At 43.0% G+C, this 26,401-nt stretch overlaps 1 protein-coding gene across 2 annotated transcripts in view; it reads left to right on the top strand.

Moving 5' to 3' along the window:
* GRM4 (glutamate metabotropic receptor 4) overlaps positions 1-23,948 on the top strand; it is a 307,680-nt gene extending 283,732 nt beyond the window's left edge. For both annotated transcript variants that reach the window (XM_083617972.1, XM_083617973.1), the window contains exons 10-11: positions 12,013-12,259; positions 23,319-23,948. In XM_083617972.1, coding sequence (XP_083474098.1) covers positions 12,013-12,259; positions 23,319-23,368 — 297 coding nt within the window. In that variant the 3' untranslated portion in view covers positions 23,369-23,948. The remainder of the gene's footprint in view (positions 1-12,012; positions 12,260-23,318) is intronic.
* Positions 23,949-26,401: the final 2,453 nt, after the last annotated feature.

Genomic DNA, 26,401 nt, shown 5'->3' with positions numbered 1-26,401 from the left:
TTGGGACTTCTTTCTCTCCTTCTTCCTCCATTCAATAACACAAGACGGAGATCTAAAGAGACCACTAATTGACTGAATAACCATTACAACTTCCTGCCCCAAAGCCTTAATTTATATACATGGACCCAAGATGTGAATATGCAAACCTAATTCCTCACAACTTCCCCAAACAACCTACCGGATTTTTCCGTTCATAAGACCCCCCCAATGTATAAGATGCCCCCTATTTTGGGGGACTCAGATTTAAGAAAATGGGGGGAGATGGTGCTGTGTATAAAATGCCCCCTAATTTTCCACATTATTTTTTAGGAAAAAAAACTAGTCTTATACTTGGAAAAATACGGTATAACCCTGTCTCAATGTTAATTTAATCTGAAGAGAAGCATTTTACCATCCAAGCACGATTGTTTGTGCTGTTTTAATTTAACAACAAACTGATAACTTGTTAATCTCTTCTTTTAAAAATTGATTTACCTGCAGCCAGAGTCTTACCCAGATCTACTGTGTCATTTATGATGCATTTTCATCCAATGATAGATGTTAGGCTTTTAATATAAAGGTATTAATATTTATTGAAAGTGTCACTTGACCTCAAAAGACCTAGCTTGTTGATAAATGTTAATTGGGCAAGTTGTATCTTTCAGACCAGTGGATCATACAACGTTCATTTATTTTCAGATAGAGATAGATAGATGATAGATAGATAGATAGATAGATAGATAGATGATAGCTAGATAGATGCATTTTTAAATTTGAATTATCTATATCGAGCACTCACATCCTTGGGTTGCCTGAAAAGAGTTTTACCTTTAATATGGCAGATGTTTTAAAATCCACAATTCATTCAGCCTTAGAGCAATTCAAGGGTCACCAACCTTTTTGGGCCCATGAGTATATTTGCAACCTAAAGAAACTGGGTAGGCACCACAAACACCTACACCCACATCACAACCAAGCACACACCACAACCTAGTCTATTGGCAACAATAGAATGCTTCTTTCAAGACTAATATAAGAGGGAAAGGGGGCTTTGTTGGTCTACCTTGGCAACCTCTGCAGTAATGGTTATTGCTCCATTTTTAGCCTAAATATAATTTCTCAGACACCATATTTATAGCCTAAATATAATTTCTCAGACACCAAACAGTCATAATTCTCAAAATTAAGAAGCCATTCTGTAGTGTATCTGTAAATAAGCCCATTAGAACATGAAAAGCAATATTTTCAGAACTTAGATTAAATAGATTCTGGTAAATTCTAAACAAAGCCATTACCTTTGACTGCAGAGTATTTTATATTCCATAACAGAGCTGTTGCAATGCAGAAGTTTTACATAGTTTTCTGTTCTCTTTGATGAGCTTTGGTGCATGACAGATGTCATCACCTATATTCTGGCTTGGTTCCCGTGAGATACTGGCACATCACAGCTGTCTGGATTAGGGAGTATATAGTTCCCCTCCCCAGCGAACAAGCAGAAGAAGAGAGAATGAAGCTGAAGCTACATCTCCTGTTAGCAATTTTAGGTGTACAGTGAAGCAGATGTACCCAAAATGCAACCTTCCCTGTCAGGGACTGGCTGGACAATGCGGAGTAATGGCTAGATACTGATGACACTAAGAGAAGGACGGTTGGAGACAGACTTGGAAGAACTGGGGGAGCATGTAACATCCACGAGATGAGGATTAGAGGCAGGAGAAGCTGCAGGATTGGACAGTGAAGAAGAGGTGCATAAAGAGGAGGAAATAGTTCATGCTGGTGTAGAGTCAAGGGCTGCCCCACCTCTTCCTCCTGCCCCCACACCTCCTGCTCCATGGTCTCCCAGGACAGGATTGAAGCTGGAGGAGCCTACGTCTGCTTGTGTTCAGCTTGGGTGGGGGAAGCTGAAGTCCCGGGTGAGGCTTCTCTGTTGCGACAACTGCCTAATTGGGTGCACACCTAGGAGTAGCTGAGAGAAGTAGGACATGCCTTTTCCTAACTTGTAAGTGTAATTCAGACAAAAAGGTCCTCCCTATGGACATTGTCTGACAGTGCTGTGACATTTCCTCAAGAAACTGGGAGGCATAACATATTTTGTTTTGTTTCCAGAGATGTGGGAAATGATGCATTGCAAATTCCCCACCAGCCCCAATTTCAGTTCCATAGCTTTGCTATTATGTGGCAACTTGAATGCTATTACACACCTTCCCACTATTACCAGAGTGAGGACCTGCAGGTCTGGGAGCTAAATGCAGTCCTCTGTGTCTGGCCCCCAGAACTCTTCCCATGCCATCCACCCCTCTCCCCAGGCCAGACCTCACTCTGGTCCAGCCTCACATGCTCAGTGTTTTTACCTAGTTGGACTGTCCTTGTCTCTTGCTTAACTAGATGAAAGATAGAGAGGAGTGTGTGAGTGTACAGAGGAACTAACCTGCTGCACAAAGGTAAAATGTACCTGTGTGGCTCCACCCACTTTAGCTTCTGGCCCCACCCACCAGAAAGTTGCCCAGAAGGGAATGGGACCCTCAGGCTCAACAAAGTTTTCCTCACAGATGACAGCTACCAGCACATTAGTGTCTCTCATGAAATGTAGCACATTAATACAGAGGCCGTGTTAAGAAGGAAAGCACAAATAATGGCCTCTACCCAAGGAAGTGAACCCTACAGCTCCACGCTACACAAAATCTTGTCCCTGTTTACACCAATAGCCACAGGAAGTTTGGGAGGATGCAATTTACCCCAAATTGATGCACTCACTGAAGGAAAAACAGGATTAATACTTGTGGTAGAGAGTTTGGATCCACAACAACAGCAGAATGAAAGCTACAAATGTGTTGCACAGTAAACAATTGCCTGGACAGGCCTCTAGTGCAAAGGTGTAATGAGGAAAACACGGTGTGTTTAATCAAGTCCCCATCTGGTGTAAATTGGCCATTTGGGACTATACCCCTTTAGGTCTCCTTGGCAGAGATCTGAATTAAATAGTGTCCTGGTTAAAGCCAACAGAAATAATGCCCCACTTGCAGTGATGCTTGCAATTGTTTCTGAGTCTTTGTGGTGAACATGTTTGTCACTGACAGCCTGATTGGTCCCTGGTTGGGGAAGGTAATGCAGCAGTCATCACAACATGAATGCCCTTTTGTAGCCAATGCAATTAGAAATTTGCTGTTCCCCCTTCCTTTAGTGGAGATCTTGAGATGGTAGAGAGTGTCTGTGTGCATCTGTGTGTGTGTATAGCATACCTTGCTAAGGTGTGCTGCGACTGATCTGTGACAGTAAAAGACTTTTGCAGAATGCCAGAAAATCAGTCAGCAATGGGCATACTACTTTTTCCCATGGATATGCTTCAGCGTATGCACTTTCTTCCTCTGACAAATCGGTTGCACAAACACAGCTTTTGAACAGAGACATTGATAAGCTCTGCTTTCTAGCAGAAGAGAAATCTGGTACAGTTTCTAGGCTCATCTAAGGACTTGAACAAACACAAACCCCTGTGTTGCATAATGTAACAATCTACAAAAATGGAAATGCAACACGATGGCTAATAACTGTTAGTGAATATACAATCGGTTATGATGTCATTCAAAATATATGAACAAGCCACTTTAAAATGATGTATATATTATATAACACATCTCACAAAATATACAAGTAACTACAAGTTGTTATATGTATCAGAGACAAAGAATAAAACAAATCAATGAATAGCGAGAAATGCTAAGTTGTCTCTCAAAGGAAGACGTCTCACAAAAGTCTAAAGGAAGACGTCTCTCTGGAGTCTCAAAAGAACAGTATATGCGGAATAGTTCAACTGTTTCGGAATAAAGTCTTCATCAGCGAATAATTTTCAATGGAATATTCATACTAGTAGGGATCATGCTAGTGGATCAGGGCTCATCTAAGGACTTGGCCATGAGTGGTGATCCCAGAATGGCACGTAACTGAACATGGAAGGTGTGTCCCTCTTGAAAAATCAGGCTCCTTTTCCAGAAGGATGCCTCATTTCTGTGGTTGTAACTGGCCAGCAATGCAGACTCCACAGCCTGAACTGGGCCACTACATGCTCCTTGCCAGCCACGTGAACCAGAGGGAGCATCGCCAGAAATGGAAAAATTCTGTATCATGTATTTCACAGGGAAATCTATCTGAGTATATACTAGGGGTGCACATTGGCTCTGTTTGCAGCAAAACTAGAACAGAGGTGATCCACGTACGGTTTTCACATGACTCTGTCAAATTCTGCAATTTAACAAGGTAACTTGAGTCAGATCCCAGACACCCTAAACTACTGAGTCATTCTGTGAATCTGGATGCCCCCCCAAGCTGCATTTTGCCCTTAAAATGAAGTAGCTGCGTTATTACTGTTGTTATTTTGAAAAGGGAAACCCACCCAATTAGGGAAATGCCCTGAGCACAAGTGGGGAGGAGTAGAGAGGGAAGGGTATCTTTTGTTTCGATGGACAGACCTAAGTCTTAACCTCAGTGAATTATTTCCCTTGTGCATTCCAATCACAGTGACTTGGGCAAGGGAACTTGAAGTAAATAAAAGTGGTTGTTTTTGTGTTGTTGTTCCTCTATGAGTTTTGCCTGGGAAAGCAGAATATTTAGCAGTGTGGTAGACCAGGCATAGGTAAACTCCTGCCCTCCAGATGTTTGGGACTACAATTCCCATCATCCCTGACCACTGTTCCTGTTAGCTAGGGATGAAGGAAACTGTAGTCCTAAACATCTGGAGGGCTGGAGTTTGCCTATGCCTGTGGTAGACTATTGGTATCCTATCTTATTGCTTTGGTTCCAAAAAAACAATTAAAAATAAATACTTAAATCAATTTGTTTCCATTCTGCTGCTGGCCCCACCCCCCACTTTGAGTTATTTTGATTCTTAGTTTGCAAACTCTTAGGACAGCTGAGTACAGAGTAGATATGGGGGAGAATGATTTGGTTCTCAATTAAAGGTGGAGCTACCAAATTCACACTTTCTGAAACAATAAGCAAGCCAAAACATGGTCATTCTTAAGAATTCACACTTCGTAGAATCATATAATCATTGGTCTGGCCAAGGCAGAATAGAGTGGGACTATCGCTTCCTTAGGGACGCAGGTGGCGTTGTGGTATAAACCACTGAGCCTTGGGCTTGCCGATTGGAAGGTTGGCAGTTCGAATGCCCTCAATGGGGTGAGCTCCCGTTGTTCAGTCCCAGCTCCTGCCAACCTAGCCTTTCGAAAGCACGTCAAAGTACAAGTAGATAAATAGGTACCGCTCCGGCAGGAAGGTAAATGGCATTTCCATGCACTGCTCTGGTTTCGCCAGAAGAAGCTTAGTCATGCTGGCCACATGACCTGGAAAAACTGTCTGCAGACAAACGTTGGCTCCCTCAGTAAAGCAAGATGAGCGCCGCAACCCCAGAGTCGTTCGCGACTGGGCTTAAATGTCAGGGGTCCTTTACCTTCCTTTGATCAGGACACTATACTTCTCTGAGTTTTGCAAAGCAGCTCTCCAATCAACCAACGTATACAAAAATGCACATACTGCATAAAATGTGCATAATTATGCATATATTGATGGGAATAACATACAAACATGCAATCTATTTAGGGAAATTGCTTCCAAAATGTTCATAGTAGTAAAAACTGCATACAAAAATGTGCCTTTTAGGAGATGCTTGAGCAATACTGCTTATGAATTTTCAAGGGAATGAAAAAACACACAGCCAAATTGCTGCAGAAATGTAGTGAAATGAATTTAAGACTGGAAGAATGAGGAAATGAGAGAAACCAAAACTGACAGCTTAGCCCGTCCCTAGTATAGGGTCATTCACTTTCCCTCTCCCTCAGTTCAATTCTGGGGCTTGTCATGTGATTTATTTGTTCCTTTTAATTCAATCCCTTTCTGTTTTCCAACAAACACCTCCTACCTTAATGTGCCTTGCATTCCATCTGATTTTCCTCATTTATACTAGGTTTGTGCAGACTTCTCTTAGAGTTTCCACTTGTTGCCGCTGTGTGTGTTTGCTGGTTCTATTGATTTCCCCTAGTTTTTTCTCCCACTTTTAGTTTGCTTGTTTAAAGTCCCATTCTCCTCTCTGCAGTTTTAGGGTACCTGTGCTTTGATTACATTGAATTCTTTATCATCATCATCATCATCATCATCATCATCATCATCATCATCATCTCCCCCCCCCTCTAGTTCTGATACTACCCTTCTCTCCCTCGCCCTCAACTCTACCTGATTGTCCCTCAAGTAAACTCTCAGTTGTGTTGCTCATTGACAGCCTATTGTTACCAACTTACCCAGAGGCACCTCCCTCATCATGTCACTGGTTTTTAGGCTGTTTGTCCACAAAATACTAGAGGTGAAGTGAAGTGATTTCTGTTTTACCAGCTCAAAACAGTAAAGCCTGCCCTTGTGGGAGAACCACTACACATATCATTCTGAAAGCTGGCAGGCTTCATCCTCTCACCAGGGGCAACCATGCCTGAAAAGTGCATCCAGTTAATGCAGAAAATAACAAGTTGCTCCCCTCCCCTCTTCCAGAATGCCCCCAAATCTGATCAAGGGGTTCTCCCAACCCTATGGAGCAGATTTGAAGAGGGTGTGGGGAACACAGGGGGAGGAAAATAGGGAAGGTCACATTGCATAAGCAGAAACCCTTGTTACTTGTATGCTAACCATCATTTTTCCAAGGGCTACTGACATTGTCATTGACAGGGACCATTGGGGGAAAAGAAGTATAGAAGCCAATTACAGTGGTATCTCGGATTACATACGCTTCAGGTTACCTACGCTTCAGGTTACATACTCCGCTAACCCAGAAATAGTGCTTCAGGTTAAGAACTTTGCTTCAGAATGAGAACAGAAATCGTGCTCTGGCAGCGTGGCAGCAGCAGGAGGCCCCATTAGCTAAAGTGGTGCTTCAGGTTAAGAACAGTTTCAGGTTAAGTACGGACCTCCAGAACGAATTAAGTACTTAACCCGAGGTACCACTGTATAGCGACCCTTCCCTCTGCCTACTTGCTGCTAGAGGCAGTATAGTGGGGGTGGGGGGGAGTGGGAGAAGGGGAATAGAGGATTAGTGGGAAGGGGAGAGAGGAAAGGGGATGCCTGGACTGGGGAATGGCAGAAGATGAATTCAGTTCATGAACTCTAAAGCAGAGGAATTCTTATCTGGCTCAGATTAAAATCTAAGCTGGCTTTTGGATTGTAATACTTGCCTAGTATTTGAGGTGAACATTGGAAGTCCCTGTGATTTATTTATCTCTTACATTTACATCCCAGCCTGCCTCCAAGGAGTTCAAAGTGGCATACATAGCTTTACCTCTTCCTATTTTCCCCTCACAACAACTGTGGGAGAATGACTGGTCCGAGGCCACCCAGTGAGCTTCTTGGCTCAGTAGAGATTTGAGCCTTGGTCTCCCAGGTCTTTGTCCAACACTCTAACCCCTGCAGCACACCAGCTCTCATTCATATTTCCAAGCCTGGAAATACTCTGTCATCATACAATAGGGAGAAAAGGTGCATTGGCTGAAATTCCCTCTTATACAGAGTGATGAACAGCGTAAGATCCCTGTCCTCTTTTGTATCCACTTTACCTGATTGAAAAGGACGCTGAGAGTGTAATTGAAATTCATAGCCTTCTATCTGTAAACTTTGGAGACTCCCCCATGGCTGCAGGATTTATGGTTTTGCAGTCATCCTCCCATCCCTGAATCCCACTGCTTTTGTGAGCAGCAGAATACAGTTAGATGAATGGGAGAAAAATGAAGCACTCCTTATAATTTGAATTGCTAAATACAAAGGACCATTTCACAGAAAATGTTGTGATGTGATTGTGTGCTCTACCATGCAGTTGTACTGATTGTGCAATACCGTCAGTAAGAACATTAGTACTCACAAAATATCCATTTGCTAATCTCAGCCATTGTGCCTGTGACCTGCCTCCCCCACCATGCCTACTGCCATGTATCTTGATACCGTGTGCACATGAAATCCTTGCTAACAAATATATGGACTAGTGTTCTGCATCCGAAGGTCTGATTGACTCGATCATCACTAAGGCATCTTCAGTAAGCCCTCATTTCAACATTTTGGCTCAAAACTATTTTTTGATTATACCACGATTCTTCAGAATATTCCATGTTTTCTATACATATGTTCCATATACTCCATCCATGTGCCCCATCTCTATAGCTCAGTCAGCAGACAATGAGACTCTTAATCTGAGGACTGTGGGTTCAAGTCCAACAAAAAGATTCCTGCACTGCAGTAGTTGGAGATAACCCTCATGGTTCCTTCCAACTCTATGATTCTATGTGGTTGGGTTCACATAAAGTTCATCTGTGGCATATATTGAGGGGGGGAAATAATGCTGTCAATGTCACATATCTGAAAATAGGAATTCATACAGACTGTAGCAAGGATCTGCAACATTGCCATGATGTGTGTGTGTGTGTGTGTGTGTGTGTGTGTGTGTGTGTGTGTGTTCCCTCCTCTTCAGTAGTTGGAAGCTCAGCAACCTTTAGTAATCCATCTTCTTCTTTGGGTGCCAATGAGAAACCTCTTCATTTCACCTTTTTTTCATTTCTGCATCAAGAGATAATTTTATATCTATCTTTAGGTAGCTAAAAGACTATTCATAAACAATGGCAGGAAGTAATTTTCTAGAGGTTAGAAAGTTTCTAGGCAGTACTGGAGCTGGGAAGAGAAGGTGGGAGCAAATACCCGCCCTAAGATTTGCCTGTCCATCATCTGCCCAACCTGTCATTAGAATCTTTAAGCATAGTGAGGATGGAACAAGTAGTGTAGCCTGTCATCTTAGTCTCCCACTATAAGCACTATATCCCCCCCCCCAAAGAAACCCCTTCTCTTTATAAAGCTACCTCTGCATGAACATGTGCACACCACCATACCTACAATGATGTATGCTAGTTGTCCCACTGTTAGACTGTGCCCATGAAGAAGCCTTGGGAATGGGAGCAGCCCAAAATGGAGGCCTTTGTTTATTTTTGAAACGGGCCTAGAGAGAACCTGCCAACATTCAGGATGTGTCTCACAAATCTACCATACTCCTTCTTGGCCCAGCTCATTGTATTTTACCTGGAGTCACCTCTCTTTTCTATCAAGATGATTGCAACCCAACCCCAAAATGTGGTGACAGGTGGCTTCTATAAGGAAGATGGTGTGTAGGGAAAAGATCTATACAAACTTTAGTCCTAGTCTCTACCCTGATTAGCAACTTGTAGACTGTATGTCTGAGCTGGAATTGCCCCCTGCAAAAATGTGTGGGGGGGGGCGTGTTCTGTGATCTTCTTGTTGGATGTGGCAGTCGGAGGAAGAAGTTTCCTTAACACTTTTGGAATGAGGTTTCTGCTTATGTTACTGGATCTAATCATGAAGTGTAGTTGGCAGGAAGCTGTAGAGAGACCATTGAGTTGCTTTCTGCACCTTGATGTAGTGTTGACCCCAAGGCATTCTCAGGAATTCAGCTGGTGGGAAGTTGTAGACAGGGGCTTATTCCATGGCATGGAGCTTTTAATAAAAGAAAGCAAAGGAAAAATGGAAAACCCTTGGTCACCTCCTAAGGTTAAATAAGATAAGCGGCAACCCTTCCTGTAAATTTCTAAAGAAATCTATCCCCCACCCTCCATACCAGCCTTATTTTTCCCCAGGAAAAAATGGAAAGTTTGAAATGTTTTGGCATAGCTCTAGTAGGATGGATCCAAAATTTTATTAAAGACAAATAACAAAGAATAAAATGTGGATCTTGTATGATGTTACTCAATGTGTGATAGAGATTCACCATGCAACCGTGTAAAGAGGGTGGGGGACAAACCAGTAGAGGATGACTTGTCATTTGAAGTGTCGAAGAATTGCCCATCCCTGCCACCTCTCTGTGATTGGGCAAAATGAAGAGAGCTTCTCTTCCTGGTGCTATCTGATTTACACATCCCCCATTTGCGAGATGCCTGCCAGGCCCTTTCCATAGAAAAATGGATTATTCTACAGTCAGATTAATGGGCTTTCATTTTGCAAAACATCTGTCACCGTTAGTCCTGGACAGTGAGCGTGAAATTAGTTTTGACTGCAGAAAGGCTACGTCGGTGTGTAATATGTGACTAACATTACAACGGCTCAGGAAGCGAGCTGGTGAATGAGAATTACCTGTTAAAAGGAGAAAGGGTTTCCCCGCATACTCTGGGATGGGAGGGGCAATGCATGGAATCCGGAGAAGAGGCTTAAAATGGGAGCGGGGATACCCACCCATACAATGTTTCTGTGATTGCAATGTATCTCAGCTCCTTTTTTGCTGCCATGGAATTAATGTAAAAGGTGAGAGGATGAAGGAAGTGCAGCCAAGATGCCTTTGTGGATGCAACAAAAGGGAATGTTATGCAAAAATATCCCTTGTACAACAGTGTGTCTTAGCTTTGCAATACAACAAAGTATCACAAACACTGTGTAGCAGAGGTGGATAAGCTGTGGCCCTCCACATGTTGCTGGATTCTAGCTCCCTAGTTAGCAAGGCCAAATAATTTGATGTGAGCTAGAGTCCAGCAACTGCTCCTTTCTATAGCTATTCAGTAGAGCTGCAACTGCCTATCTATAACATAGTCTGCTAAAGCTTCATTGATCAATTGATAGCACCCAATTTTAATGTGGGCAAAATTTGAATTTGTGGATCTGCAAGTTGTTTATTTTTGGTGGTTATTTTGATTCTGGTATGTTACTGTTACAGGGAATGAAAATGAAGCCTTGGGTGTTTACCTTCTAATTATGAATGGTAGCTTTTGCTTAAGTTGAAAATCATCTCATACTTCCTTCACTTTGTCAAAAATACGCCCGTATTTAGGTTTGGTAATGTGAAAGTTTATTTACATTTAAGCAAGTATTTTTTTTTAATTGTTAGACAATCCTACTATTCAGGAGAATTCATTGAATATATTTGCCACCTGAACTCTGGGATCATCTTCCCTTGGTAACTTACAAATTGTCCTCTTACTGAGACTGGCAATATGTGATAGGACTCAATATTGATGAAGCATTGGTGTATTTTATCTTTTCATTTTAATGGGGCTGTTTTAGATGTTGTAAAGTTATAAAGCTTCTGAGATGGGATGGAAGGAAAGCACAACTAAACTCTGCCCTATTTAATGTGCTATGAATAGTGTTGGACAGGCATTATTTCTGCAATAGCTGGCATTCTGGCCACCGGGCAGTCTCTGAAGGCCCATGACACTGCAACCTTATGAGAACCAAACAGGTATAGGTCTGCCCAATGCAGGATGAAATGGAAGATTATCTGGGAATCCTATGAATACCACCTTGAATTGCATCATAGAAGGAAAGCGGGGCTGTAAATGTAATATCCTGTTCTTGAGTTATATTTTCAGATTTAAGTTATTGGATCAAGGGGGAGGTTTGCTAAAAAAAACCCAACTAGGATGCATAAGAAATTCAATTCATTTCACTCTTAAATGCAAACCGAGTTATTTGGCACTTTTCTGAAACAATTGACAAACCAAAACACAGTCCTCCACAGTGTGCATGAAAATGCATATATTAGTGAAAATAGCATTAAAATGTTATATATTGGGGAAAAACTTTACAAAACTGTGTATATTAGGCAACATTCCATGTAAAAATATACTTATTAAGAAACATTCACACTAAAATGCTTTGAAAATTATCTTATGGGTATGTAAATGAAGAGGATTGAATTTAAGATTAGAGGAATGAGAAACTGAAATTGACAGATTCGCCAGCTCCTATAACTAACACTAGTTTGTATGGTGTATTTGTATTGGAAGGGGTAAGGTCATCCATAAGTTATGTGTGTCGTGAAAGCCATCCCCGAGGACCATTTTTGCTACTAGAAATAAATATTCAGTTAATTGATTCTTCCACTCAGATTAATTGAAACATGCTCATCTCTCACCTGGTTTTGCTCCAAGCAACTCTGCCCACAAAGAAACTTTAAGGTGGTTGTGATATTTTAGGAAGCAGGTTTCAGAGCTGAGTCTGTTTTCTTATGTCTTTCAGATGTACATTCAGACCACGACGTTGACCATCTCGGTGAGCCTAAGCGCCTCTGTCTCACTGGGTATGCTCTACATGCCCAAAGTCTACATCATCCTCTTCCACCCAGAGCAAAATGTGCCCAAACGAAAGCGCAGCCTCAAGGCAGTTGTGACAGCAGCCACAATGTCCAACAAATTTACTCAGAAAGGAGGCTTCCGCCCCAATGGAGAGGCCAAATCTGAACTGTGTGAAAATCTGGAAACACAAGGTAACCTTCTAAACTCACCTGAGTCCATGTTGCCTTGCCCCCTTTAAAACATCTTCCTCTAATTGTGAACTCAAGTAAAACAACCCTATAAGGGAGAGCAGTGTGCTCATATTGCAAAGGAGGATGACAGAGCTCAAGAAAGCTGGCTAAATGAATTCATAGCCAAGGCATGGAGTTTCTGCGTTCTAGATTTGCAGCTCCATTTCTGAGCCATGTAATTGCACTACCAACACAATCATAACCTCTATAAGTTTTAAAGTAGGGGAGGCCTATCATATGAAATTTCACAAGTTCAGAATAAAGGACATCTGAAGGGTCTGTGGAAGATGCATAAAATAAAGGAGGATCATTGGGGTGCACAGAAGTTAGATTGAAAGCTATAGAGGTTTCTGAATCTCAATGGTTGAACAGTAGCAAAACAAAACAAAACAAAACAAAACAAAACACCCTAGATTGCTGAAGTCAAGAAACTTGGGGGTGGGGGGCTCAACAGGAATAAAATTGTGTATGAAGACCAAGTATATGCACAGAGGCACCTTGTGCAATTCTGTGTTCACCTTCCTGGGCTCCTATTGTGTAGCTGGTTCTTGTTGGCAGACCTCAGGGTTTTAGTGAAAAACAAAGTTGATCCCACAAGCCTAAAATCTTCCAACCTGCTGATTAACAAAGTGGTTTAAAGAAACCTTGTTTGGCATGTTTCCCTGCTTATGTCGTGTGTAGCATGGCTTACAGGAGATCACATAATCCTGCCAGTGCACCTTGGGGTCAAAAACATGTTATGCCAAGCAAACATTTTTAAAAGCATGCTTAGCGCTGCCATTTTCTCTTTTTCGGGGGGGGGGGAATGTAGCCATATACATCTGGATCAGGACTCTGGCATGTGGGAAAGGGGGGCTAATGCAGGCTTCCTCAAACTTGGCCCTCCAGATGTTTTTTGACCTACAACTCCCATGATCCCTACCTAGCAGGACCAGTGGTCAGGGATGATGGGAATTGTAGTCTCAAAACATCTGGAGGGCAGAGGTTGAAGAAGCCTGGGCTAATGTTTTCTGCCCTGTGCTCTTTCCCCAGTGAACATTGATAATACCCTGATTGCTATTTCCTCTGGCTGTGCCTTTTCCTGCAAATATCATCTTTGAGAGTAATTAAGCACTCTGGTAGATTTTCAGTGAGAAAACAGCATAGGAAGCAAACATGTACGGGAAGGAAAGTGTTACAATGCTGCAGTCCTGATCAGGATCAGGCCCCTGCACAGCTGCTTTTTTTCCCTATAAAAAGAAAGCATCCAGTGCTATGCATACTTTTAAAAATGCAATGCATAGTTAGATGTTAAATGCTTAAATATGTAAATGTGTACATTAAGATGTGATTGCTCAGTGTAATGTGTAGCTTGACTCTTATAGTTTCAGTATATGTATGCAGCACGTTCTGCCAAACCTAGAACAAAGACAAGAGAAATTGGGCGTATTCCCCCCCCTTAGAAATCTGTTTCCATGGCAACCCTCCCCTTTCTCCCTTGGGATGGGAACCCTTGTGAAATTCAGCAGTGCTTAGAAGAATAGCAAAACCAGCACGGCCTGATGTTCTGAAGTACCAATTACCTGGAACTCCTGTTGCTTTCAATGGAGGCTGCAGAGCTCATTGCCTTTGAAAATGTGTGTGTGTGTGTGTACACATTCTTCAACTCTACCCTCTGAAATAGGCATGGGTGCAAATCCTGGAGAAAAACACAACACTCCAAATCATGGGAAATCTAAATCTTATATTTGCACGCTTGGCTTCAGCTTACCGTAGCCATGGAAAATTGGGCAGCAGTAATACAGTAACGTTGTTGTCTTCTGTGATTGGGTTGCACTTGCAGAGAGGAACTTTTTATAGGGCACAGCTACATGCTGACTTCCCCCCTCCCTCACCCACACTCCCAGAAAACCCCCATATATTTGTTTTCCCATATGCTTACGTTGGGGCTCTGTTAATGAAGGGAAGGTAAACTCAAAGCAGAAATTCCGTTTTTGGCAGCAGTCCAAGTTCAGCTCTCTCCGTAAATGGACACTTGAACCTGTAGCTGAAGTGTAAGCAAAAGAACCAAGTTTTCTTGAGAGCAATTCAATACCCATGCTCCATTGCCAAGTGTCTCAATATGCTCTTCCATTTGAGCCCCTCTCTGAGTTAGCGACAGGGCACTTGCATTTAGAATTTAGCAAAGACAACTGAGCTGTTTTCCTCACAATTGGGAATATAGTTTGGCTACTTGTGAGCTCAGTTTGGACTCTGTCACACCTTGATGATGTCATTTGCAGCACAGGCGGGTCTGATTCTGCCTTTAGCCTCCCTTTGAACTTCCACACTTTCTCCTTGCTTGTACGCACACCTAGCAGTGCAATGGAGAAAGGGAGGTTTTTCTCCCCTACCTCATTCTCCCATCCCATTTCTGCCTCTGCAAGAACAGCAATCTAGGTAAGCAGAGTAAGTTGGAGTTAAGAGATTCAGTGATATTTTTTACATTATTACATCTATGTGCTACTTCAATTCATGGTGGTTTTCAATATGACTTTCTTCATACATAAGTCCTGAACACTTGTGTCTTAATATGCATACAATGCCACCTAGAAAGGGTTAGCAGTTCTTCATTTCAAGGTGCAAGTTTGGGTCACTGGCTTCTAGATTTTGCTAAATGCAGCTTTCTGGGAGCTGGGAATTACCTTCCTGCATAACCTTCCTAAATGAGAGTCACACATATTTTTCTGATATTTTATCAGAAAAGCACTTGTAAGGAAATGATCCGTCTTCTTCCATGGCCTTCCCAGTAACAAAAGAAGCTTGCTGAAAATTTATCCATTCTCTGCAGCTTAAAATGAACATATCCTACCACATTATTAATCAGACCCTCCATATCAAAGGGAGAAGGAAACCTGTCAACATTTTCCCAGGAGAATAGACAGCGCTATAGGCACCACCCTCACCCCAGTGTATATAATAGTAGTAGTAGTAGTAGTAATACTACTACTACTATTAATATATTATTTATACCCTGCCCATCTGGCTGGGTTTCCCCAGCCACTCTGGGCGGCTCCCAACCGAATGTTAAAAACACAATACAGCATTAAACATTAAAAACTACCCTAAACAGGGCTGCCTTCAGATGTCTTCTAAAAGTCAGATAGTTGTTTATTTCCTTGACATCTGATGGGAGGGCGTTGCACAGGGTGGGCGCCACTACCGAGAAGGCCCAATGCCTGGTTCCCTGTAATTTCACTTCTCACAGTGAGGGAACCACCAGAAGGCCCTTGGCACTGGACCTCAATGTCGGGGCTGAACAACGGGGCTGGAGATGCTCCTTCGGGTATACAGGTAAAGGTAAAAGGTAAAGGGACCCCTGACCATTAGGTCCAGTCATGACCGACTCTGGGGTTGTGGTGCTCATCTCGCTTTATTGGCCGAGGGAGCCAGCGTACAGCTTCCGTGTCACGTGGCTAGCATGACTAAGCAGCTTCTGGCGAACCAGAGCAGCGCACGGAAACGCCGTTTATCTTCCCGCCGGAGCGGTACCTATTTATCTACTTGCACTTTGATGTGCTTTTGAACTGCTAGGTTGGCAGGAGCAGGGATCGAGCAATGGGAGCTCACCCCATCGAGGGGATTCGAACAGCCGACCTTCTGATCAGCAAGTCCTAGGCTCTGTGGTTTAACCCACAGTGCCACGTGCGTCCCTCGGGTAAACAGGACCGAGGCCATTTAGGGCCTTAAAGTTCATCACCAACACTTTGAATTGTGCTTGGAAACGTACTGGGAGCCAAAGCAGGTCTCTCAGGACCAGTGTTAAATGGTCTCGGCAGCCACTCCCAGTTACCAGTCTAGCTGCCACATTCTGGATTAATTGCAGTTTCCGAGTCAGCTTCAAAGGTAGCCCCACATAGAGCGCATTGCAGTAGTCCAAGCGGGATCTTCCATCATATTAATTCATAGTCATGGTTGTGAGTTTATGGTAAAAAAATAATAATACTCCCATCTATTGGAAAACATTCCATTTGTCTTTCTTTTCTTTTCTTTTCTTTCCCCCTGAAAACTTACTGCCAGCACAGATTGTGGACAAAATAGCTGTAGGCTGTGAGCCATATGAGGTCACAAAAGCTCTTCCAACTCATCCCACTGGTATAGCACATGCTGACATATACAAATAAATAACTCATGTGGCCTTGTTCACTGGAGTGTCACTATGGTTTTCTTCCTGCCTCCATACCACAACCAGTAGCTGCATGAATGGCAGAGCTAACTGGAGAATTCTGCTCTTTTATGCTGTCTGAATTTCTCATCTTTTCGTATGAAAACAATCTACTGTGAGGCAAAAGGCCTTGGGCACCTCTTGCATGTTTTGTAGACCAGATGCACATCAACAAAGAAGGCAACCCACCCTCCTTTCATATTTGCCTTGCTCTGGGTCCTTAGCATCCTTCTTGCAAAAGCCTCTTTTCCTTTCATCCAGCTGCGATGCTTGTCAGGTGACTGTCGGCATCTGAAGGTTGCAAGAAACATAGTACTAGTGTCCCTGCTGTCTAAAGTTCCAGCTGGGGCATGTTACAGATCTACTCTGCTGCTGCAGACACTGGAGGAAACGGGGTGGTGATGGCCCAGCAGAGGTCTTCCACTTCTCCATCCGTAAAGCTGTGAGCAGTCAGCAGGCAGGAATGTTCACAGGGAACAAAAGGCTCCACGTTAAAAAAAATTCAGATCTTTTGCTTACAGAGAATCTGAGAAAATGTATTTTCTGGCCTAACAGTCCACGGGCATTGCTTATGCAAGCCCCTACTGTGTGACTGACTCTATAGTAACCAAACTCTAAAAGGGAGGAGGTTGTCTAGCAGCTTTGTACTGTTTTAATAGCTACATTTCCACTGGCTTAATCCTCAGTATTTGTCCCTCTCTTCTGTCTTCCTCCAGCTTCCCTAACAGTCTGCTGGTGGGTTTCCATTTAATCGGATTATGAGTCACCCATATCAATAAATTCGCCTTTACTATGTACTTTGAGATCTTAAGATGAAAGGTGCTAGGTGCCTGTAAATTGCTGTTGCCGTTACAAAAGCTTCCTGACTTTGGCCTGCTTTAGATGATTTTGTGTGAAGCTCCGTTAGTATATATCTGACCTGCACTGAAAACAACTGGGCATCAGTGTAGACAGATTTGAGGGGACAAGGCTGCCATCCTTCAAACTAAATAAACAAAGGAAATAAGGGAAGGTATCAAATGTGGGAAAGCAAGCAGGGAGGCCTCAGAAGGTGCACAGAAGGCAAATTTACTGCACAACACATTTTGAGTATTAACGTTTTTCCTTAGGGGCGATTCTGGCTGAGGCTCTTAAGCCTCTTAAAGCTGTTCCCTCTTCAAACTGTAACAATCTGAAGAGGTGAAATTTTATCAGCTAGTGATGCTTTTAGATAGTATGTGAACAGACATCCAACAAATTTTAGACATCAAAGTTATAGTAACATTATCGTTACTATGCATGTGGAGTGTGATTCTGGTATCCTGCAAATGCATCGTTGCACAACTATTGCGAGCTATTAGATGAATCATAATAAAAGCCAATTTAAAAGAAAACTCAGGTTATGCAGTCCTGTAGTAAGGCATGGCTTACTTTTGAGCTAAGGGTGGTCAATGTGTGCTGAGTTTTATGCCATGGAGCAATCTTTGTGGAAAGGTTAAAACATGTGGGGCTTTATAGTTCATAAAAAAAAAAAGATTCAGATGTTTGAAAACAACTTTGACAACGTGTTGAAAAGTGGCATATAAGTTTATAAATGTATGCATGGTGTGATGAAATTGGACATAGAGTATTCTCTCTCTCTCATTTGGAATCATCCAAAGAAATTGGTTGACGATAGACTCAGGACATGCAAAAGAAAGCACCTCTTCACAATATCACACACTTAACTCTTTGTCCCTTTGCCACCAGAGGTGCTGTCAAATTTAAGGGAGCTCTGGGCGAGGTGCCTTGCAGGAGCCGCCTGCCACCTTGGCAACACCCACCCCACGCTGTGTTCATCTGATTGGCTGATGTCACTGCCACTCTTTTCCCTCTGGGGAAATGCTTGCGATTAAAAATGCAAGTGGCCTCTGCCATAGCTCCTTACAGTGTGTTGCTTCTACTGCTGCTAACACCACCCTCCGGCACGGTTTGGATGCCCCAGGCTGTGGGACTCTGGACTTAGGCCTAATGGAACCACTGAGTGCCACCATGGGAATCTTTAATTTAGGTCAACCAAAGGGGAGATCCAGGATCACATCTCCCAACATTTGTTTTTTAAATTTAAAGGAGTCAGGGGGACAGAAATTAGATTGGGTCACTGTCTTGGGAGAAGGGATTTAACTCTTTCTCTCTCTTCCATTACCTTAATTTAAATCTCTCTTACCTCACCAAAGCTACTATTAGCAACTGTTGGTGGGGGAGAGAACATAAATATCCATATTGTGCCAGTCTTTTTTTACTATCTGGGTAGTGGTTTTAAATTGGAGAAGCAGTGGAAGGAAAAGGTCTAAGCCAATACCAGTACAACAGTCCTGATTCATTTCATAAATGCAGATAACATTGTTGTTTTTAAGCCAAAAACAACCATGGCAGGAGATCTGATCAAGGATCTCCCACATTGTCTTTAGGTGGCTTTAAAAAGAAATCAGGCAAATTTCTGGCAGATGCCTATTATTGGCTATTAGCAATGGTAGCTAATGGTAGAGATGTGTCAATTTCAGTTTATCTCCATTTCTCATATTTCCAACCTTCATTTCTTCACATTTTTGTAAGATTTTTACTAACATATTCCTTTCTATGCACACTTCATCCAGTATATGTATTATTGTACACCTGAGTTGGTTGGCAAACTGTATTACAAAATTCAGAAAAGCATGAATTGCAAAGGATGGCTGTGTTTCGATTCACATTTTGCCTTTAAATGCAAACTGGAGTGAGATATTCACTTGTCTGTAGCTAAGTGTTGTTTCGTGTTCAGGCAGTACGCCTCTGAACACCAGATGCTGGAGGGGGGCAAATAGCAGGGGATGCTGTTGCTATGCCCTGCTTGTCAGCTTCCCAGAAGCTTCTGGTTAGTCATTGTGGGAAACAAAACACTGGGCTTGATGGATCCTCGATCTGATCCAACAGGGCTCTTTTTACATTCTTAAAACAGAAAGCAATAATCAGGAAGAGAACACATTTGAACTTACGCAGAAGGCCTTCTTGTCAAGTCAAGTAAACACAACCAGTCTATACAGATGTGGGATTAAAGAGAAGGGCTCCCACGCAGAAATGAACTGCTAGGAGCATCATGCGTAATTAGCATATGCAGACCATGGGGAAAGGGCTCTGCATCCAGAATGGAGCAGATGGCAGAGATTCATGTCATCCTCTCCCCTCCTCTTACCATTTCATGCAGGGAAGAGTAGGAATGAGCTGGTCAGTGGTGTACTGTGGTTTGCGGGCACCCAGGGTGGGGCAGGTGTTGCCTCCCCCCTGGTGGACTGGGAAGCTGGGGTGGAGGTGAATGCCAGGGATCCCTCCCCCCCCCCGGGCACTTTCCTGCCTTTCTTCCTCCTCAGTGGGAACCCCTAGTAATTTAGAATCCTTCTCTTCCACAATTCTTCTAAAACATGCAAGGAACTTACTTGAATAGGAGAGTTTCCCTGCTTTAGAAGTTCAGCCCTCAACATCTTGCAAAGTGATGTGGGGGCTGCAGGAGTGGCAACATAAGCACAGTAGCCTTCTCTCGTTCATGTTCCCCAGCGACAGGCATTATTTAGAACAGCGGAACCTATTATGTTGACCAGAAAAGCCAAGTTGTTCCCTGGTAGGCCACTTACTTTTGAAAGGCCCAGGTGGGGGTCGAGGCAAGGTAAAATGCAGACATGCTAACCAATGACTCTGTGGGATGGCTTTTGATGGGTAGGAGAGGATATATTAATTACCATTTATCACTCCAGTCTCCCATGCATGTGGATTAAACAGAATTTTAAAATCCCATCCTTGGAAGCAAAATAGAAGCTTTGGCAGCAAAGTCTCCCTTTCTGAGCAAGTCCAGCTAACAAAGTAAACTGGCTTTTCCATTCCTATGCAGCTTAACCAGGCTTGTAAAGTAGGTTTTGAAATTAGATTGACTTAATCGTCTTGCATTGGTTCACAGCAAAGGCATCAGTAAAAAGTATGCAAGTAAAATACTGATATTTACTATATAACCAGTTTCAGGCAAGCAGAAACACATCTGCCCCTGTTGTTGGTTGAAGAGAAGAGCAGAGAGAGGGAGAGAGAGAGAGAGAGAGAGAGAGAGAGAGAGAGAGAGGAAGAAGAAGAAGGATTTATATTTCTCATTTCTTCCTACCACTGAAAACAGGAAATGACATCATACAGAGCGCTCTCTCTACCATAGGAGCCAACTCCTGGGACAGCGCTCCCTTCAGCCCCCTCAATAAAATATTTGAAGGGGCTGGGGGCCCCCAAAATTGATGGGCATTGCCATTCATATCATGTGTGTGTGCTGCATCATGTGACTGGTTATATGGAGTGAGTCTTACCTGGGGCCCCAATATTTTATTTAAGCTGGCACCCATGCTCTCCACCAATTACATTCCAGTGGTCTGAATCTGGCTGTCTAGAAATTTTCAGATCTGTGGTAGTTGGCCCCTAAACTTACTATATCAAAAGTATACATTTGTTGAATTTGACTGCCATCTCCCACAGACTCAGCATCCACAGTTGCCTCTGGGGCTTGGCTGAACGTTGGTCAAGCCATGAGTTTTTGTCATCTTCCATTGTCACCACACTCCTCAGTGCTGGGAAGGGTTGGATCTGTTTCTCTGCACTTGGCAGTGTTGCTCACTAGTGCGCAACACAGAGAACGAAGCCATTTCCCAGTCTGCGGTACCTTGTGCTTGCATGTGCTTCACGTTTGGAATGCGACAACTCAGCCCAAATGGAAGCTGGCATGACGGGCTGTACAAATGCCAAGGCAGCTTGTGGGAGAATATCAGAGACTGATCACATTGTTAACACCAAGGACAGGAGATGCTATGGAGTTGTCAGCATGGGAAGGAAGGGACATTTTTCACTCTGTCAATGGCAGGTCACGTATCTTTAAATAAACAAGAGAATAAATAATTTACAGAGCTTGATTGCAGGCAGATTGGCTATGAAAACACTGTGGCTAACAAATAGCGCTGTCAGCTCTGATTTCTTATGGCCCATCTAATCGTTATCTGAGGATAACAGTGCCTGAAATCTTCAATAAGGTTCATTTGTCAGGGAGGCATCATCACAGGTGGAGAAAAAGCAGCACCATTCAGCTTGTGCTGCCTGCATTAGCCTTGTCAGACAGGGGGCTGGGGAGATCCCAGGAATACTGCATAGATGGTGCACTGTTAGAAATTAAATACTGGTACCCCTCTGCCAGTTAGCAATATGGGGAGTGACAGGAGTCCACCGCTGCAGAGCTAGTAAGAGAAAGGGAAATTGGCTTGTGTATAGTGATGTGGCTGCAGAATTAAAAAAAACCCCAGGAAATTCTAGTCTGCTTTTAAAAACTCGGTTTGATTTTGCATCTATATTTGACTTGCCTAGACCACGTGACAACATATGACCTTCCCCACTGGATCAGACCAAAGGTCCAACTAATGCAGCAGTCTGCTTCTCAGAGCCACAAACTGTATGTCTGCATAAGAAACATCTCTCAGATCCCCACCTCCTTTAGTTGTTCTTTTTCTAACACCCACCCACCCACACACTCCAGCCTTTTCTCATAGGGAAGATGCTTCAACATCCTCATCAATTTGGTCAACCTTTTCTGTAACTTCCCAGCTCAGATTTGAGACTGGATGAGTGGAACTGCACACTGTATCCCAAATATGGATGCACCAAAGTTTTTAACATCAGCCTTACAATACTGGCCTTTAGTTTTCACATTAGCACTGGAAATAATAATAATAATAATAATAATAATAATAATAATAATAATAATAATAATTTGCAAAGCACACCAGGCAGGTAGGGAGACAGCAGCAATATCTAGTGTTTGGGTGATTCGGCATTGTACTCTTTCAAAATAAAACCCTCTGTCTCTGTTCCTTGTAAACTTTGAGAAGACTCCTTGCTAGTGTGGCTACATGTGAAATCTATCACAAGACTGAAGCTGCTCCACCCATCAATTTTAAGCCCTCTGGTACTCAAAATGTGACTAATTTCCACCCTTCTTTATCTGGAGTAATATGAGGAGAATCAGGGGACTGGCTCTCCTGTTCTAATGTCCATAAGGGAGGTTAATCTGTTATCTTGCAAAAGTCAGCTTCCTGTCTGGAAGTGGGTATTTAATTAAGAGCAACTCATCACAGACTCCAGTGCCTGAAGTAAAAACCAGGGAAATGATTTCTTTTTCTTTTCTCCTTTCTTTTATCTTTTGCAGTTTAATGCGTATTACACCCCAGGGGAGAAGTAAATTGCTCAGTGCAAGCCCTATTCTCCAAACACTGCTGCTCACACGAATCTTATATTGCCTTTGCTCAGCTCTATCAGTCCCTCTGATTCTCACCCAATAGGTGGGGTTGAGCTGTGAAAAATTCTCCCCAGGACTAAGCCAGGCTCCACAACGTTAGGGTTTGGGGATTTATTTATTTATTGGATTGAACATTTCTTATCTCCGCCAATACAGAGGACGGCAGTTCAACCCAAGATGAGCTGGTCTCTTTAAGAGATTTGTGGATTCTTTGCCGAAGATGGTCTAAAAGCCAGTCTGGGACCATTAAGTCGTACCTCTGTGAAGACGGGGAAGGAATAGTGACCTGAAGGTTAAAGAATGCCCATATTTGACTGAGTCCAAGCAGCTGCTCTTGCTTTGTGCAACCATTAAAAGGCAAAGGCAGCCCAAGTTCACCTCTTTGGTACCTCTAGTTTTGATAATGAGAGGCACAGAACATGGCACCTTCCAGGTCTAGTATGAAGGTTAAGCGTAAGGTTCCATATTTGGGGGAAGAAAAGAGGAGAAAATTAATGAATGATGCTTCATGTGTGGCTTTTCTTGCCTTCCAGCTTTGGCTACCAAACAGACTTACGTCAGCTATAGCAACCACGCAATTTAAAACCAGCCAGTGGCAACTGGCCACAGGAAAAGGGCTGCTGAAGAGGAGGAACAAGAAAGTGGAGTTGAGCCCCTCAGCACAGATGACGTCATGGTGGTGGAGAGGGTGCAAGAAAAAATGTGATTCCAAGAACTCATCAAGGGTGCCTGTTTCTGATAACTGGGCTGCTGGAGGCAGCTATTTTGGAAGATGGCCACCAACAGTAGAGGGAAGAATCAATCAACACACCCCACGTGAAATATTTGCCTTCCATTGGAGGGAGAGGCCAATGGGGTTGAACAACACACCAGGTGGAAAGAAGGTGACAGACCTTTAGCAACTTTTTGGGTTTGTTTTTTTAAAATTCCTGTATCTTGGCAAAAGAAAAAAAAATCCCTTTTATTCTTCCCCCCCTTCAAAATAGTGAGATGGTTTGTGGTTGTGAAGAGTCTTTCGTTCTCTCTCATTTTTTTCTTTTCTTTTTTCCTTTTCCATTCCTGTCTCCTGACCTCTTCACTCTTTTCCCACCTTGCTTTCCCTTCTGTCTTCCCTCTCTCCTCCTTATCAAATTCTGTGTTGCAAAAATAATAAAAATTCCTTGGGGAAAAAAAACAACAACCATCAACAACAACAACAACAAAAGTGAAAACAAAACCTAGACTGTGTTCAAAGTGCTGATTTCTATAGGTGGTAAATTAATGTATGTGATGATCATATGGATTGAAATATGTCTGCTTTAATGTACTGACCAATCAAAAAAAGATAAAAAACACAAAAAAATTCAAAAGTTCAGTGCCTGGATGTTTATGAATTATTCGATGACGATGTGTAGAGCATGATCATTTTTATACCAGAATATTTCTAATAAAAACCATGGTTTTGCACTCAGGAGTTGCATTTCCTTGCTTAATGTTGGTCTGTGTGTGGCTCTGTAGGTCTAAGGAAGTGTTGCTTTACAAAAGTAAATTACAGGGTCATTCATAACATAATACAATATCTATAATCACCTTTGACACAATCATCTGAAGGAGATGTACACTATAATCCTGAATATAGCACCCTCCCTTCCTCTAAATGGAACAGGTGAGTGTTATGACACTGTCAGAGTTGGATGCAGCAACCATCTGTTTTGGATGTTCCAAGTGGAGATCTTTTCACAAGACCGACAGGAGCATATGGATTAGAACCAAGGTATGAGTTTAGTTCCATTTAGTTCAGTGGAATGTGGATTGGGGGGAAAATGCTTTTGTTGGGATATCTTGATTCTGTAAAGTGACAGTTAAATATCCTCAACTTCAACCATTTAATGAGTCTAGACGCAATGGTTGACACTGATAGCCTGTATTATCTGCAGTACAGTATTTTCAAACCTGGTACCCATTTTACACCTAAACATGCATTCTCACATAGTGGAAATGTTGCCTTTTCAGTTCAGCATTGGTCAGTCAGGCTTCAATCCAGTAGGGGGTCCCAACCCACCCGTGAGTTAGACAAATGTTCTTTGGGAAAGACTATCCCAAACTTCATTAAGTAGAAAATGCACACAGATTGCCCACTACGGTGTTAAGCTAAATTCACCCTCGGTGTCATTCTCAGCAGTGGTCAGTGCAAAGTTCAGCTAGAAAAATCAAAGGGAAAACCTTTGCAAAACACAAGTTATTACTAAATAATGTCTCTGAGAACAAGAAGTGCTCTGAAATGTGAACTTTATGGGTCAAATACTATGGATCATTGTACAGTGGTACCTCAGGTTAAGTACTTAATTCGTTCCGGAGGTCCGTACTTAACCTGAAACTGTTCTTAACCTGAAGAACCACTTTAGCTAATGGGGCCTCCTGCTGCTGCCGCGCCGCCGGAGCCCAATTTCTGTTCTCATGCTGAAGCAAAGTTCTTAACCTGAAGCACTATTTCTGGATTAGCGGAGTCTGTAACCTGAAGCGTATGTAACCTGAGGTACCACTGTACTGTAGTTTGGAAATCAGAGCTCTAAGGTTCATATTCAAATAAGGCCCATGGAAACTCCAGTGCACATATGGAGTTTCTATATAAACAAGGCATTCCCATTCACTCTAATGTGGATGGTAGGCTGGTGCCCATCAGTTTCAAGGCCCTAGAGAGCTTGAGAGACATGGCTCCCCATCTGATTGCCAGGTTGTATGGTCCTAGTGGTGTTTCTCTCCTCGTTTCTCAACCACACCACCTTGTCCTTTGCTGGGTTGCCTGTCACATTTCTTTCCAGTGGCTGACGCTCGAGGTCACCCTTGTACATAATGGCTTTGCCACCAGGACGCAAGGTTTTGTAGCGATAACAAGCACTGCCAGCCCCCGCCCCCCCAAATGGGCAGGTGTTTTGAAAGGTTCTTTTCAGGTGCCCCTGTTTACAGCCAGTACCTCTTGTTACCATTTCAAAAGGGTACATGCGCGCGTTCCCTAGGTGGGAGTGGAGAGAAAAGATTTTCTCTCTGAGTCAGGTTTATTAGCATTTTAATTATGTTCTCGCCCCAGGTGGTCTTTTTGTCTCCTGGATGACTGTACACAAAGGTGCAACATAACAGTTTCCTGTTTGCAAGGTGTATATATAGCTGGGGCCCTGCAACATGTCCGGCACAGTTTCTTGTTCTCACTTGTTCTTTTCTTTTCTTTTCCAAGCACAGTCTGCCCTTTTGTTCTGCAAGCATTTCAGAATCCTCTTACCTCAGCAAGGGCTTCCCAGCCCAATGGGAGACTCTCAGCAGTGACTGAAATCCATCTTTCCCCACCCGCTCAGTTGGTCTCAGCAGCACCCACTGTGCAGTTTATATTGCTACAAAACAGTGGAAGACGTCTCAGCACAGTCCACAGGAGGGGGTCACACAGAAGGGGGTCCCATGTCTCTAGCATAACACACAGTCAAGAGAGTCTAGTTGCTTGTGTATCAAGAGCGGCAATGAAGATAGGGTGCCTGCATATACATGTTCTGGGGGCCCACGGTGGAAGGAAATTACTGCAGGACAAATTCTGTACCAATGGTAGAGACCCACTGCTCTTTGCAGAAAATTATCAGATGGCTATATC

Source organism: Podarcis filfolensis (genome assembly GCF_964270895.1).
Source record: "Podarcis filfolensis genome assembly, chromosome: 6".
NCBI classification, from domain to species: domain Eukaryota; kingdom Metazoa; phylum Chordata; class Lepidosauria; order Squamata; family Lacertidae; genus Podarcis; species Podarcis filfolensis.
The sequence above is the reverse complement of the archived record's forward strand: the minus strand, read 5'-3'. Positions and strand labels throughout refer to the sequence as shown.